The sequence below is a fragment of the Oryctolagus cuniculus genome, chromosome 12 (genome assembly GCF_051225735.1).
Source record: "Oryctolagus cuniculus isolate XC-2025 breed Fujian yellow rabbit chromosome 12, ASM5122573v1, whole genome shotgun sequence".
Classification (NCBI taxonomy): domain Eukaryota; kingdom Metazoa; phylum Chordata; class Mammalia; order Lagomorpha; family Leporidae; genus Oryctolagus; species Oryctolagus cuniculus.
The window spans coordinates 17,666,306-17,680,396 of NC_142878.1; the positions used below are offsets into that span (position 1 = coordinate 17,666,306).

General features: G+C 44.0%; 1 protein-coding gene across 4 annotated transcripts in view; it reads right to left on the reverse strand.

Annotated features, from left to right (window-relative positions):
* Positions 1–267: 267 nt before the first annotated feature.
* TUBGCP5 (tubulin gamma complex component 5) overlaps positions 268–14,091 on the reverse strand; it is a 43,292-nt gene continuing 29,468 nt past the window's right edge. For all 4 annotated transcript variants that reach the window (XR_016217743.1, XM_008269727.5, XM_089309642.1 and 1 more), the window contains 8 exons: positions 12,408–12,590; positions 11,335–11,419; positions 11,117–11,237; positions 10,505–10,686; positions 5,555–5,680; positions 4,777–4,865; positions 2,508–2,608; positions 268–1,567 (listed from right to left, as the gene is read on the reverse strand). Coding sequence is in view for 3 of the 4 variants with exons in the window: in XM_008269727.5 (XP_008267949.3) it covers positions 1,521–1,567; positions 2,508–2,608; positions 4,777–4,865; positions 5,555–5,680; positions 10,505–10,686; positions 11,117–11,237; positions 11,335–11,419; positions 12,408–12,590 (934 nt within the window). In the remaining variant the exon portion in view is untranslated. The remainder of the gene's footprint in view (positions 1,568–2,507; positions 2,609–4,776; positions 4,866–5,554; positions 5,681–10,504; positions 10,687–11,116; positions 11,238–11,334; positions 11,420–12,407; positions 12,591–14,091) is intronic.

Below are 14,091 nucleotides of genomic sequence, written 5' to 3' on the forward strand. Positions count from 1 at the left end.
TGAAAACCTGGTAGGCCTTCTGGAAGTAAAACTCACCAAAGTCCCCAAGACTGGGCCCCGTGGAGTTTTTGACTCTCAAGCTTGTCCACACTGAGCCTCCAGCAATTTGTTACCCATGGCTTAAGTCCCCTGGTTTCGTATTTCCTCCTAGGGGTTTCTGCTCCTGCTTGGGTATGATGTGACTCTGCCTCTCTGTGATCTACCTCTCCCACTGCTTCTGTTTATCTGAAGAATGCTAATATATGTGCCAAGAAGCATACAAAGGAATGTGGAAAACTGAATAAAAAGCATAATTTTATTTAAGATGTAACTGGCAAGCTCATAAGAATTGCTCAGGAATGCCAAACAAGTACATGTATCAACAGTTGGCTCAAAGTGAGGTTGGTTTTTTACACTTATTATATTGATTTGAAGCTATTTTCCATTTTTGAACTTCCTAGGCACATGAAAATATACATATTTCCTCATCAGACAAATCTAAGACAATTGTTAGGTAAGATGACATGTGAAACTATATAAAAAACTTCTGTGACCAAGTGAAAGAACAATTAAATAATTTAAAGTGCTTTAACTTACTTTTAATATCAATAATTACATGTTCAAAAAAGATTATATAATTTATATTTAAGCATATCAATACCATAAAACTTCAGCTTACAGTAGGAAATACAAGAGTAAACAGCCTATATATATATATATATATATGTATATATATACATTATTTACACAGTTTTTAAAAAAGATTTACTTTATTTGAAAGGCACAGTTACAGAGAGAAAGATCATCCACAGGTTCACTCTCCAATGGCCACAATAGCCAGGGGGCTGGGCCAGACTGGAGCCAGGAGCATCTTCCCGGTCTCCTGTGAGGGTGCAGGGGCCCAAGGACTTGGGCCATCCTACACTGCTTTCTCAAGAGCATTAGTGGGGAGCTCAATCAGTAGTGGAGCAGCCAGAACATGAACTAATGCCTATAAGGGACGCCAGCGTCTCAGGTGGTGGCTTTACTAGCTATACCACAATGCCAGCCGCTTAAGATTTATTCATGTATTTACCTGAAAGGAGAGATGGAGAGAGATCGTCCACCCATTGGTTCACTCCCAAAATGGCCACAACAGCTGGGGCTGGGCCAGGCTGAAGTCCGGAGCAAGGAGTCTCATCCAGATCTCTCACATGGGGTCAAGGCCCAAGGACTTGGGCCATCTACCTCTGCCTTCCCAGGATCATTATCAGGGAGCTGGATGGGAAATGGAGCACCCAGAACTCGAACTGGTGTCCATATGGGATACTGACATTGCAGGTGGGCAGTTTAACTCATTAAGCCACAATGCTGGCCCTATTTACACAATTTTATGTACATGACTATACATTATCTAACAATCTCCAGAGAAAACACCTACAATCCAGGTGAACACACTGTGGACAGCAGTTTTCTAAAAGAGTCCCCCTTTTCAGCTGCACGTGGTAGAAATGTACAGGCTATGAAGGTGAAGTCCGAGGTGTTCATCGCACTGAAGGTATTTAACTTTGCTCCATGCCTGCCATGAGGGAAAGCGCTAGAGACTCCACTGTGGGAAGGACAAAAACAAGGTTAAGAACAACAAGTTTTAAATGTTTTTAAATGTTCAAAGCTTTAATGAATTAAAAATGGGAAGGTATGCAAAGATGTTTTCTATTTTTAATTAAAACACTGATTAATTTTAATGTATAGCAAAGATGTTTATCTTCATTTATTACATGCAAATGGAAAAAACCACTATGCTATATTTCTATTTTAGATAATTTAAAATTTGAAAAAAAATAACAAGCAGGTCTTTTCACTACACATGTGTCCCATATGTCATAACATCTGGAGTCTGTTCACAACACAGTGCTAACCTATGGATGAAATCTACTTGCGTAACATTCACTCAATGTAAAAATAGATAAATTCATCAATATTTGCTCCAACAGTATATTTTTTTAATGTTTAGCTACTCTTAAAAAGTATACCACAATTTGAAAACACCATAATTAGAAATGGGGATGAGATTAACCTTATATACATTCTTCAGAGGTACTGCTGTTTCTACAGGTTAAACTGTTTTCTCCTCCCCCTCATACCTCTGTCTAGTTCCCAGCCTGCGTTCTGAACTGCCAAGTCCATATTTCCTTGTGATAAGAGGCAGAACTGGGAATTTAAAAGTTGCTAAAAGAATCCTAGTCCATGTTTTGAAAAGGAATAGTTACAAAGGCTACACGTAGTGGTAAAATGCAATAGAAATCTATTCTGCCACCTGCCTTGTTTTATAATAAATGATGATTTAGAAAGCAACATAAGCAAGAGCTTTAATCTTTGTGCTTCACATTTGATATTCACTCACTCTGAAACGACCCAAAGCATGGGACAACTGCTACAGGACTGCTCAGCTTTGAAAAGGGCGAGGAATTCCAGTTCTTCAAGTGATCAAAATAAAACAATGACATAAGACTTAGATATAATCTGAAAATATTACATGATATACTCACAATGGGGAAAAGATCCTCTACAGACGGCTTTGTTTAAAATGGTTACAAGAAACATGTGGCAATTTTTAAAATCAGACTCCATTTTCTCTATAGATTCCATTCTAGGAAAGAGTAAATTTCAATTCAAGTAAGTACAGAGAGGACTAACAGGTAGGCTATGAAATATCTTTTGAGTAATTTTAAATGCACTGTAATTCTTTGACATTCCAATTCTAAAGAGTACAAAATAAAATGTCCTTTCTTAAAATAAAAATTTTCCAAGTATTGTAGAGAAAGATCATTAGACTATAAAACTGTGTAATTTTGGACAGTATTTAGTTCTGGAGCTAGGATAAGGGGATACCCCTTTTCCTGCATATGGTTCTGTATTTTTATTTTTGTAAGCATATTCTCTTTGAGAAAATACATTAAAGATACCACACCCTAAGAAATGAAATGATTTTTGAAGTCATCTTCCTACTGGAAATACCAAATATGCACAGGAGAACTGCACAATGGGCTTAATGTGCTCCCCCCAGCCTCAGCAGGCGTCCCCCCAGGCAGCCCTGCTTACACCATGAGCCCCACAACAGATCTGGGAGCAAATGTGAGACATCACATTTCAGCTGTAAATGTTTTATAAAGATAACCATATACTTTAACAGCAAACATTACTTTCTTTTTTTTTTATTTGACAGGTAGAGTTATAGACAGTGAGAGGTGCACCAACAGGGAGTTGAATAGCAAGAGGAGCAGTTGGGACTAGAACCGGTGCCCATATGTGCTGCAGCGTAGGCCCCATTAAATGTCTTTAAGCAGATGGTATTGTGGCTGTTGAAAGTCATGCTTGCGGCGGCGCCGTGGCTCACTTGGTTAATCCTCCGCCTGCAGCACCGGCATCCCATATGGGCACCAGATTCTGTCCCGGTTGCTCCTCTTCCAGTCCAGCTCTCTGCTGTGGCCCAGGAGGGCGGTGGAGGATGGCCCAAGTGCTTGGACCCCTGCACCCACGTGGGAGACCAGGAAGAAGCACCTGGCTCCTGGCTTAGGATCAGCACAGCGCCGGCCGTAGCGGCCATTTGGGGGGTGAACCAACGGAAGGAAGACCTTTCTCTGTGTCTCTCCCTCTCACTGCCTGTAACTCTACCTCTCAAATAAAATAAATAAAATCTTTAAGAAAAAAAAAGACATTTAATGATGCTTTAATATAATGTCAGTGGTCAAGCAAGTTTCAAATAGCTTCCACAATTTTTCCCATGTTTTTGCTTTAAACTTCAATCAGTGTCAGTGAACTCCCATGAACCATGATGACTGATAATGCTTCTTCAGTCTTCCTCACTCTGCTTTTCTCTTACAATTTGTCTGTTGAAGAAACGGAAACAGCTCCGTTTCAGCAAAGTGCAGGCAGCAGTGCTAGTTCCCCCTCCACTGCCATTTAAAATCTGCCTTGCACACTTGGAGACAGCAATAGGAACAAATACGTTTTGCACTTTGAGACAGAATCTGCATCTACTGTCTTAGTCTCTTCATTCAGACTACAGTACAGGTTAAGGCTCGTTCCACTGCTCACTGGACTCTCCTCACGTTGCGTGGGTGGGGCACAACAATCCAGTCTCCCAGGCAAGTGCTTTCGTTCCAGGGAAGCAGCAGAGGGTCAGCACACGGAGCTGCACATCCCGGCTGGCAACAGGATGGCACTGCCAGTAAGGAAGGGGTTCCCAGTCCTCGAGGGCGCCCCGACTTCAGGGCATTTGCTACTGTCTGTGACACATGTGAGTAACACACACGCAAAGGAAAATACACGCTATCTCTGAGAGCTCATCTGAAATGCAACTTTGGGCCAGAATCTGCCATGATGTCCAGAATTTGCTTTAAAATAACTCAGGAAGTGCAAGTGGAAGGTAGGAGGCAGACACGACACAGAACTGGTCCACAGTGGTAACTGCGGAAGTGGGGTCATGGGTATATAGGTTTATTATGCTGTCTTCTCTACTTTGTATATATCTGAAAATATCCATAATAAGAATTTAACAAGACATGTTTGTAATCTAAGAATGCTTACTTGTCCTAATTAAGACTTTTCTTGTTCTACCTTTCAGTAAAAAAAAAAAGAAAAGAAAACTGCACCATTTGTGACACTGCCTAGTTTGGGAGAACAAATTCAACTCCTTGACTGTAAAATACAGTGGTGTGCAGTGTGTTGCCAAGATGAAGAAAGGCTTCCTGGACAAAGCCTGTTAGCAGGGAAGCGGAAATGGTCACGACACTGCCTCACGAGGCACATACTTACTGCCAAGCCCCCAGGCCCGCCTGCCAACCTTCTGCAAACATGAGAGCCAAGTTCAATACCTTCATGATGGCTTCTTTCACAAAGCTGACCTGGAGACCAAAGTCGGGCAGAAGAAAATGGGCTCTGTAACTCGGTTTCAACATTGACACCAACACTCTCATCCAGTTTAGATGTCCCAGGAAAAGCTCAGCAGTCCGGCAACTGCCTTCTATGTGTAAGGTGGGCACCAGGCCTGGAATCAAGGCCACCTATGATCAGCCCATCCACTTACTGAGTGCACAATGCAGATACTATTAGCACTGAAGTTGAACCAACAGAACAGGTTCCCACTTCCTGGGATGACCAGTTAAATCCGACAATGAAAACAGGCAAGCAATTCCAATGGCTGTAATACTATTCAAATATGCGTTCACACTAAGCTGCATGCACTAAGACTCCAGTTTTCCAACTGAATCCAAGTGTAGTGTGGCACTTACTCTTGTTTCTCTTAGATAGAATTTCCAGTAGTAGGGCACACATACCTAACCTCATGTGACCTGGTCCTTCCTTAAAGGACTTGCTGCGGGACAGAAGCATCGCAATGGTAGAATTCCAAGGCAGACATACAGACAGACAGACAGACATGCATACAGACAGACATACATGCAGACATACAGACAAGCAGACATACAGATAGACATACAGACATGCGGACAGACATACAGACATACAGACAGACATGCACTTGCTCAGCTTCCCTCTGTGGCAGTGGCCATGCTTGCAGGGACAACTCACGTACCTTTTCTCTCAGCAGACATCGATCGTGGATAGTTGACAGATATCTATAGTGAATTTTAATCAACTGATCTAAATCCTTGGCTTCCTCAACTTGATGTTGAAACTCCAGCCCTGTGCTATGAAGAATCTTGGAAGAGAAAAGATGAAAAGGTTAATCAGCAAACTTCTTCAAAGACTTGTGTGATATACACCAACTTTTATTTTTTTTTTCTTTTTAAGATTTATTTCAAAGGCAGAGTTAGAGAGAGAGAGAGACAGAGAAAGAGACAGATCTTCCATTTGCTGGGCTGGTTAACTCCCCAAATAGCCACAACAGCCAACACTGGGCCAGGCCTAAGCCAGGAACTTCTTCCAGATCACCCACATGGGAGCAGAGACCCATGCACATGGGCCATCCTGTGCTCTTTCCCAGGCAGATTAGCAGGGAGCTGGCTTCAAAGTAGGGCAGCCAAGTCTTGAACCGGCACCCATATGGGATGCTGGCATTGCAGGCGGTAGCTTTACCTGGTACACAATGCTAGCCCCTTTACCAGTCTTCGTCACTCTTCTCAAATTCCTCCTTCAGTAATACCACACCTAAGGTGGGTGTTGTGGTATACTGGGTTCAGCCACCACTTGGGACACCTGCATCACATATTGGAGTGCCCGGTTTGAGTTCCAGCTACTCTGCACTTTTTTTTTTTTTTTTTTTTTAAGATTTTCATTTTATTTACTTGGAAGGCAGTTACAGAGAGAAATCTTCCACCTTCTGGTTCATTCCCCAAATGGCTGAAATGACCAGGGCTTGGTCAGATCAAAGCCACGAGCCAGCAGCTTCATCCAGATCTCCCATGCGGGTGCAGGGGCACAAGGACTTGGGCCATCTTCTGCTGCTAAGGGAAACCGGCAGGGCGTTTGATAGGAAGTGGAGCAGCTGGGACTTGAACTGGCACTAATATACGGTATACAGGCGGTAGCTTACCTCACTATGCCTAGGCCGCAACGGTGTCCCTATTTTGCACTTGTGACCCAGTTTCTGGCTAGTGTACCTGGGAGCCAGCAGACGATGGCCCAAGTACTTGGGTTCCCATCACCTACATGGGAGAGCCAGACTGAGTTTCTGGCTCCTGGATTTGGCCTGATGTAGACTTGGCTGTTGTAGGCATTTGGGGAATGAACCGGCAGATGGATGATACCTCTCTCTCTCTCTCTTTCAAATAAATAAATAAAACCTAAAAAAAAAAAAAGCATCGTATTTGTAAAGTTTCATAAAGTACCCTTCTTTAAAGGCTGATTGGACACCTTGGCATTTTGATGCTAAGACAATGACAGGTAAGTCTTGTGGGTAACCCCTTCCACAGTGAATAAACATCAAACTTTTGACTAACAGACTTCCTGGCAGCAGGGGCAAGTTCGTCAAACTTCACAGAAAACGTACTGCTCTAAAGAATCATCAGGCAGACTTGTATCTGCACCAGCATCCTATCTGGGAGTGCTGAATCGAGCCCCAGCTGCTGCTTTCAATCCAGCTTCCTGCTAATGCACCTAGGAAGACAGTGGAGGATGGCTCAAGAACTTGGACCCCTGCCACCCACACGGGAGACCAGGATGAAGTTCCTGGCCCCTGGCTTCAGCCTGGCTCAGACACGGTTGTTGCAGCCATCTAGGAAGTGAACTTGTAGATGGACGATCTCTGTCTCTCTTTCAAATAAATAAATAAATCTTTTTTTTTAAGTTCATGGAAAAAAAATATCAGGTAAATTTGTTGTAAATGGAAATGTTACTTTTATAATGAATTTATATGTTGTAGTAAACTCCACTTTTACACAGAATATTGGTCTTTAAGAGCATAGATATACTTCACATTGAAAATAAACTAGGAAAAAAGTTAAACTCCCACCATTTACTTTTAATAATTAGGGGCGTAAGGCCAGCCCCCAGAAGCCAGCAACGTAATTACTGAGAGCACACAATCCCTTTCCCACATCCCTCACAGCCACACCACGGCTCCCAAGGGTCACTTCATTTTAACGATAGGATTTAAAATTTAAAGCTCTGGGGCCGGCGCTGCGTTGCTGCTGGTTAACACATCTCATATGGGCGCTGGTTCTAGTCCCGGCTGCTCCACTTCCTATCCAGCTCTCTGCCACAGCCTGGGAAAACAGTACAAGATGACCCAAGTCCTTGGGCCCCTGCTCCTGTGTGGGAGACCTGGAAGAAGCCCCTGGTTCCTGGTTTCAGACTGGTGCAGCTCTGACCATTGCGGCCAATTAGGGAGCGAACCAGCAGATGGAAGACTCACTCTCTCTCTGTGTAACTCCTTCAAATAAATAAATAAAGCTTTAAAAAATAATTTAAAGCCAGAATGGGGTTGTATCTATGAAATAATGAAATCTATTCTCTTAATAAAAATTTAAAAATAAATAAATAAAACCAGAATGGGAATAGATGAAGTTTTTTAAAAGTAATTTTAAAGCCAAATGAGAGCTTTCCTGTAACAGCACTTCTGTTTTTCCTCCCCGAGAACTTCCTCTGGAAACGGTTGTTAAGATGTGTAAGACCAGCAGTTTCATTTACTTCACAGTAAGTTACTTCTTGTTTTTTAAGGGAAAAAAAAAAAAAGGACACATCTGGCTGCATCTTCCTCCTTACACACCCACTAGCCTGAGGGTTTTGGCTGTGACTAAACACGGAGGCCATTTTCCAGGGACAGCAGGCTCTAGGAGGAAATTGAGGATCATGGATGTTTCAAAAGAGAGCTCAGGGTGTGCCTGTCCCAGTGGGTTGTGGACAGCAGGGACCCCAGGTTCTGAACACACATGCTCTGGGATGTTGAAGACATTTCTCAGAGTGGGTGTCGTGGCATCTGCATCCCGTATCAGAATGCTGGTTCAAGTCTTAGCACCTCGGCTTTAATCCAGCTTCCTGCTAATGCATCCTGGGAGGCAGCGGATAACGGCCTATGCTCTCAAGTCCCTGCCACTCACGTGTAGACCCAGATGGAAGGCCTGGCTTCTGGTTTCAGCCTGGCCCAGGCCTGGCTGTTGCAGGCATTTGGAGAACGAACCAGTGCACAGAAGCTCTTTCTCCTTTTCCCCCTTGGCCTGTTGCTCTGCCTTTCAATCATTTCTCCCCCTGATAGAATGTTTTATGATTAAAAAAACAAACAACAAAAAACTTTTAAACATTCTCATCTTGGGGCCAGCATTGTGGCACAGTGGGTAAAGGCACTGCCTGCAATGCAGGCATTCCTTACGGGCACCAATTTGTGTCCTGGCTACTCTACTTCCAATCTAACTTCCCTTTTTTTTTTTTATTTTTTTTTTATTTTTGACAGGCAGAGTGGACAGTGAGAGAGAGAGACAGAGAGAGAAAGGTCTTCCTTTGCCGTTGGTTCACCCTCCAATGGCCGCCGCTGCAGCCGGCGCACCGCGCTGATCCGATGGCAGGAGCCAGGATCCAGGTGCTTTTCCTGGTCTCCCATGGGGTGCAGGGCCCAAGCACCTGGGCCATCCTCCACTGCACTCCCTGGCCATAGCAGAGAGCTGGCCTGGAAGAGGGGCAACCGGGACAGAATCCGGCGCCCCGACCGGGACTAGAACCCGGTGTGCCGGCGCCGCAAGGTGGAGATTAGCCTATTGAGCCACGGCGCTGGCTTAACTTCCCTTTTATGGCCTGAGAAAGCAGCAGAAGATAACCCAAGTACTTGGGCCCCTGTGGCCATATGGGGAGTAAACCACTGTTACTATTTCAAATAAATACACAAATCTTAAAAAAAAAAAAAAGTTCTCATCTTGAGCATTCTTTTTTTTTTTTAAAAAAGATTTTATTTATTTATTTGAGAGGTAGAATTATAAACAGTGAGAGGGAGAGACAGAGAGAAAGGTCTTCCCTCTGTTGGTTTACTCCCCAGATGGTTGCAACAGCCAGAGCTGAGCCAATCTGAAGCCAGGAGCCAGGTGCTTCCTCCAGGTCTCCCATGCAGGTGCAGGGGCCCAAGGACTTGGGCCATCCTCTACTGTCTTCCCAGGCCATAGCAGAGAGCTGGATCAGAAGAGGGGCAACCGGGACTAGAACCTGCGCCCAAATGGGATGCTGGCGCCACAAGTGGAGGATTAACCTACTGTGCCATGGCGCTAGCCCCTTGAGCATTCTTGTTAAAAAACCATATGTATATATTTGGAAGGCAGCCGAGAGACAGAGAGAGAGAAAAAGACAAAACACAGAAAGATCTTCCTTTTGCTGGTTCACCCCCAAGTGCCTGTACTTGCTGGAGTCAGGCAGGCCACAGTCAAGAGCATGGGGCTCAATGCGGGTCTCCCACACTGAGGGCAGAGACTCAAGCACTCGAGTCATTACCTGCTGGCTCCCTGGAACACACGTGTTAGCAGGAAGCTGGAACTGGGAGTGGAGTCGGACTCAAATCCAGGCACTCTGATATGGGATGAGGGCATCCCAAGTAGCGTCTTAATCTCTGTGCCAAATACCAGATCTTCTACGTCCCATCTCCACCATCTACATGAATCTGTGGGTTCCTGTGCACTTTTTTTTTTTTTCTTTTTTTCTTTTTCTTTTTTGACAGGCAGAGTGGACAGTGAGAGAGAGAGACAGAGAGAAAGGTCTTCCTTTGCCGTTGGTTCACCCTCCAATGGCTGCCACGGCCGGCGCACCACGCTAATTCGATGGCAGGAGCAAAGTGCTTCTCCTGTCTCCCATGGGGTGCAGGGCCCAAGGACTTGGGCCATCCTCCACTGCACTCCCTGGCCACAGCAGAGAGCTGGCCTGGAAGAGGGGCAACCGGGACAGAATCCGGCGCCCCGACCGGGACTAGAACCCGGTGTGCCAGTGCCGCAAGGCAGAGGATTAGCCTAGTGAGCCACGGCGCCAGCCCCTGTGCACTTCTATAAATGCAAAAAGTACTTTGCTATGAACAACTGTTGGATACAGAACTGAGGTAGAGGCAGACACAAACCCTGGTCATGATGTAGTTGTGTAAGCTGTTCACAAAATGCATAAGCTTCACTCTCAGGAGGAACATGCGGTGGATCTGCTGCCTCACTGGCGGCTCCTTCTGCGGTCCAAACGGCGCAGCTGTGTCTTGTTCACCCAGAAGGCCTTCCTGGAGCGGCGGTTTTTGAGCAGCACTAGCCAACTCTGTAGGAGATTGAAAAGAGAAAAGTGGTAGAGAGAGCACGGCCTCGAGCCCGGCTGCCTGCTGCACGTGGTGGGAATTCCGGGGGCCAGGCTTTGGCACTACGTCAAGGACTGACCTCAGCGCCTTGGGAAAAGGGAGCATGAAGGACCCATGTCACATTTGGAATCACTCTCGTGAAAAATATGAGTCAGGAGTTCTATACACTTACTATATTTTTTGAATAAACTAAGTGTTTATTCTGGCTGAATTCTCACTCAAAGCACTGTATTTCAGATTATCCATAAAACATTCCAATATTCCATTCAGATATCAGATGTTTGCTATAAATTTTGGTATTTGTGTACACATAAAAAATGGTCAAAGACCACCAATCTCTTTTTTTCAGGGCTAAGATTAAATTGCAATTTATCTGTTGAAAACAAATCTTACCACCAAATAGTAAAACATCCAGACTATATTTTGCCCACTTTATTTGCAATAGGAGCAGGAACACCTGATTATAAATTTTTTGACATTCCAAACTTATAACAATGTCCACAGGCCAAGGAACCTATGAAAACAAAACCAGAAAATTAGAAGAGAAAGTAATCTACCATTGTCTGCTTTAGAATAGAAAACAGCATCTGTAAAAGAATTTCAGCACACACCTTGTAGCTCAGGGTCAAACCATCTAAGATATGAACAGGGAGCTTCTTCTTCGTGGTGTCAATGTTTTCAAAAGATATAGACAGACTAAATAAAGAAATTTCAATTTTAGTTTATGATGGCACTATGCTTATATAAAACAGCCTTTTAAAAACAATTAGCTTTTTAACATTTATTTACATAATATTCCAAAAGTATTCTGGATTTCAAAGAATGCTAATTTGTTAACTAAGGTTATGTTTTCTAGCATCTATTTCAGAACAGACATTTGACTTTCAAAATAAGGAAAAATGGCAAAAATTTTAGACAATGGGTTTAGCTATAGAAGACATACTAACAAAGGCAATTCTTAATTAAAAAAAAAAAGGCAAAGACAGAGAAGAAATAGCAGTAATAGGCTGGGAGCTTAATTCTGATAAAATCAAAGAGGCTCAGCAGACAGAGCCTTCTGCTCGCGTTTGAGGAGGCAGGAGGGAGCCATGCATGTGGTATGTGCAGCAGCTGCCAGAGTCTGACCAAGGTGAGAACAGGGTGTGTGTGTGGGGTGCCGCATCTGTGGCACAAGTGGCACACTTTGCTTTCCCCCATGCATTCCTGAAGCAAGTCTGAATATGATTCTCAAAAGGAGAGTACCTAACACAGCACATGGGGTGTCCATGCACCAGGCACTACTGAGGCACTACTCACGTAATCCTCAAAGAAGCCTCATGGGTGTTAACAAGGGGATTGACTCCCATGGTCATAGAGGTATTAAGAGATGGTGCTGGGGAGCATTCTCTAGGGAGACTTAGCACCAAAGATGTGTGGGAGCTGAGAGAGAAGCACAGACTCCAAGCACACGGTGGGTCCTATAGACCCCAAGAGGCTGGGTGGTTCCATCTGATGGTCTTTTGTTTTGTAGGTGAGGCGCTTGGGTACTCATTGTCTCAACTTTCTAATATATAAAATAATATTAGCAGACCTCAGAGGGCTATTGTGTAGGTTAAGAAGGATAATAAATGTAAAGATTCAGATATTTCCTGGCACATGGTTAATTTTATACTGTTTTAATAAAAAGGCATCTCCTTAATTTTACCGTGAACTATCTTCAGGATAACGTTGTCCTACTGCTTCCTGGAGCTGAACATTAAGAAAAGACACGTTCTGCCAGGTTTCCTTTTCTCGTATTTTATCAAAAATCGACGTGTAAAAGTCATACATGGTATCTCCACCTTCCATTAAGAAAAAATTTCTCATAGCCTGTAGGTATTCCACCAGCCTGGATGGAGAGAAGTGACAAAGATGTTTTCAATTCATAAGGCAGGATTCTGCATCAACACCAGGTTTTGTACACTGTCAGTTTTAGTGAAACAAGTGTCTATTCTATATTTATTTATTTATTTTTGACAGGCCGAGTTAGACAGTGAGACAGAGAGAAAGGTCTTCCTTTTCCATTGGTTCACCCCCCAGATGGCTGCCACGGCCGGCATGCTGCGCCGATCCAAAGCCAGGAGCCAGGTGCTTCTGCCTGGTCTCCCACGCGGGTGCAGGGCCCAAGCAATTGGGCCATCCTCCACTGCCTTCCCGGGCCACAGCAGAGAGCTGAACTGGAAGAGGAGCAACCAGGACAGAATCCGGTGCCCCAACCAGACTAGAACCCGGGGTGCTGGAGCCACAGGTGGAGGATTAGCCAAGTGAGCCGTGGCACCGGCCATATATTTATTAAAATTAGAAATACTAACATCTCTTAAAGATCTCTTTAAATAATAATATGCTATTCTTTAATAAACACAAATGTTATCTTTCCAAAATATAAAAATTTGACCAAGTCACAAAAACATAACAAAAAAATCAATTCAAATCTCACCATCCACAGTGGATTTCAATTATTAAATATCTGAGTGGCCGGCGCTGTGGTGCAGTGGGCTAAAGCCCTGGCCTGAAGCGCCAGCATCCCACATGGGCACTGTTCTAGTCCTGGCTGCTCCACTTCTGATCCAGCTCTCTGCTATGGCCTGGGAATGCAGAAGATGGCCTAAGTGTTTGGGCCCCTGCAGCCACATGGGAGACCCGAAGAAGCTCCTGGCTCCTGGCTTTGGATCGGCTCAGCTCCAGCTGTTGTGGCCATGTGGGGAGTGAACCAGGGGATGGAGGACCTCTCTCTGTGACTCTTTCAAATAAATAAAAATAAATCTTTAAAAACATTTTTTTGAGTTTTTCTTTTCCAGAATATTTTTCTAGGTATGTAAAAAAATCCATTTCTTATCACATATTATATCCTACCTAAGTTTTAAGGACTTTTTTTAAGGACTTAAAATTCTATACAAACATAATTTTTGTGAATTTTATAAAGCTCCTGCATAGCATACATATGCCATCCTGTAAAGAACGAGTCTCTTAGTAACTGCAAAGTTTTCAGTCTCACAGCAAACTCTGTGATGGATTTCTCTCTTTTTTTTTTTAAGATTTATTTATTTATTTGAAAGAGTTACACAGAGAGAAGGAGAGGCAGAGAGAAAGAGAGAGAGAGAGAGAAAGTCTTCCATCTGTTGGTTCATTCCCCAGTTGGCTGCTTCTTCTGGGTCTCCCACGTGGGTGCAGGAGCCCAAGCACTTGGGCCATCTTCTACTGCTTTCCCAGGTCATAGCAGAGAGCTGGATCAGAAGTGAAGCAGCCTAGACTTGAACCGGAGCCCATATGCGATGCCAGCACTGCAGGCGGTGGCTTTACTCGCTACGCCACAGCAACAGCCCCAGTGGATTTCTTTTTAAAAGAATTAT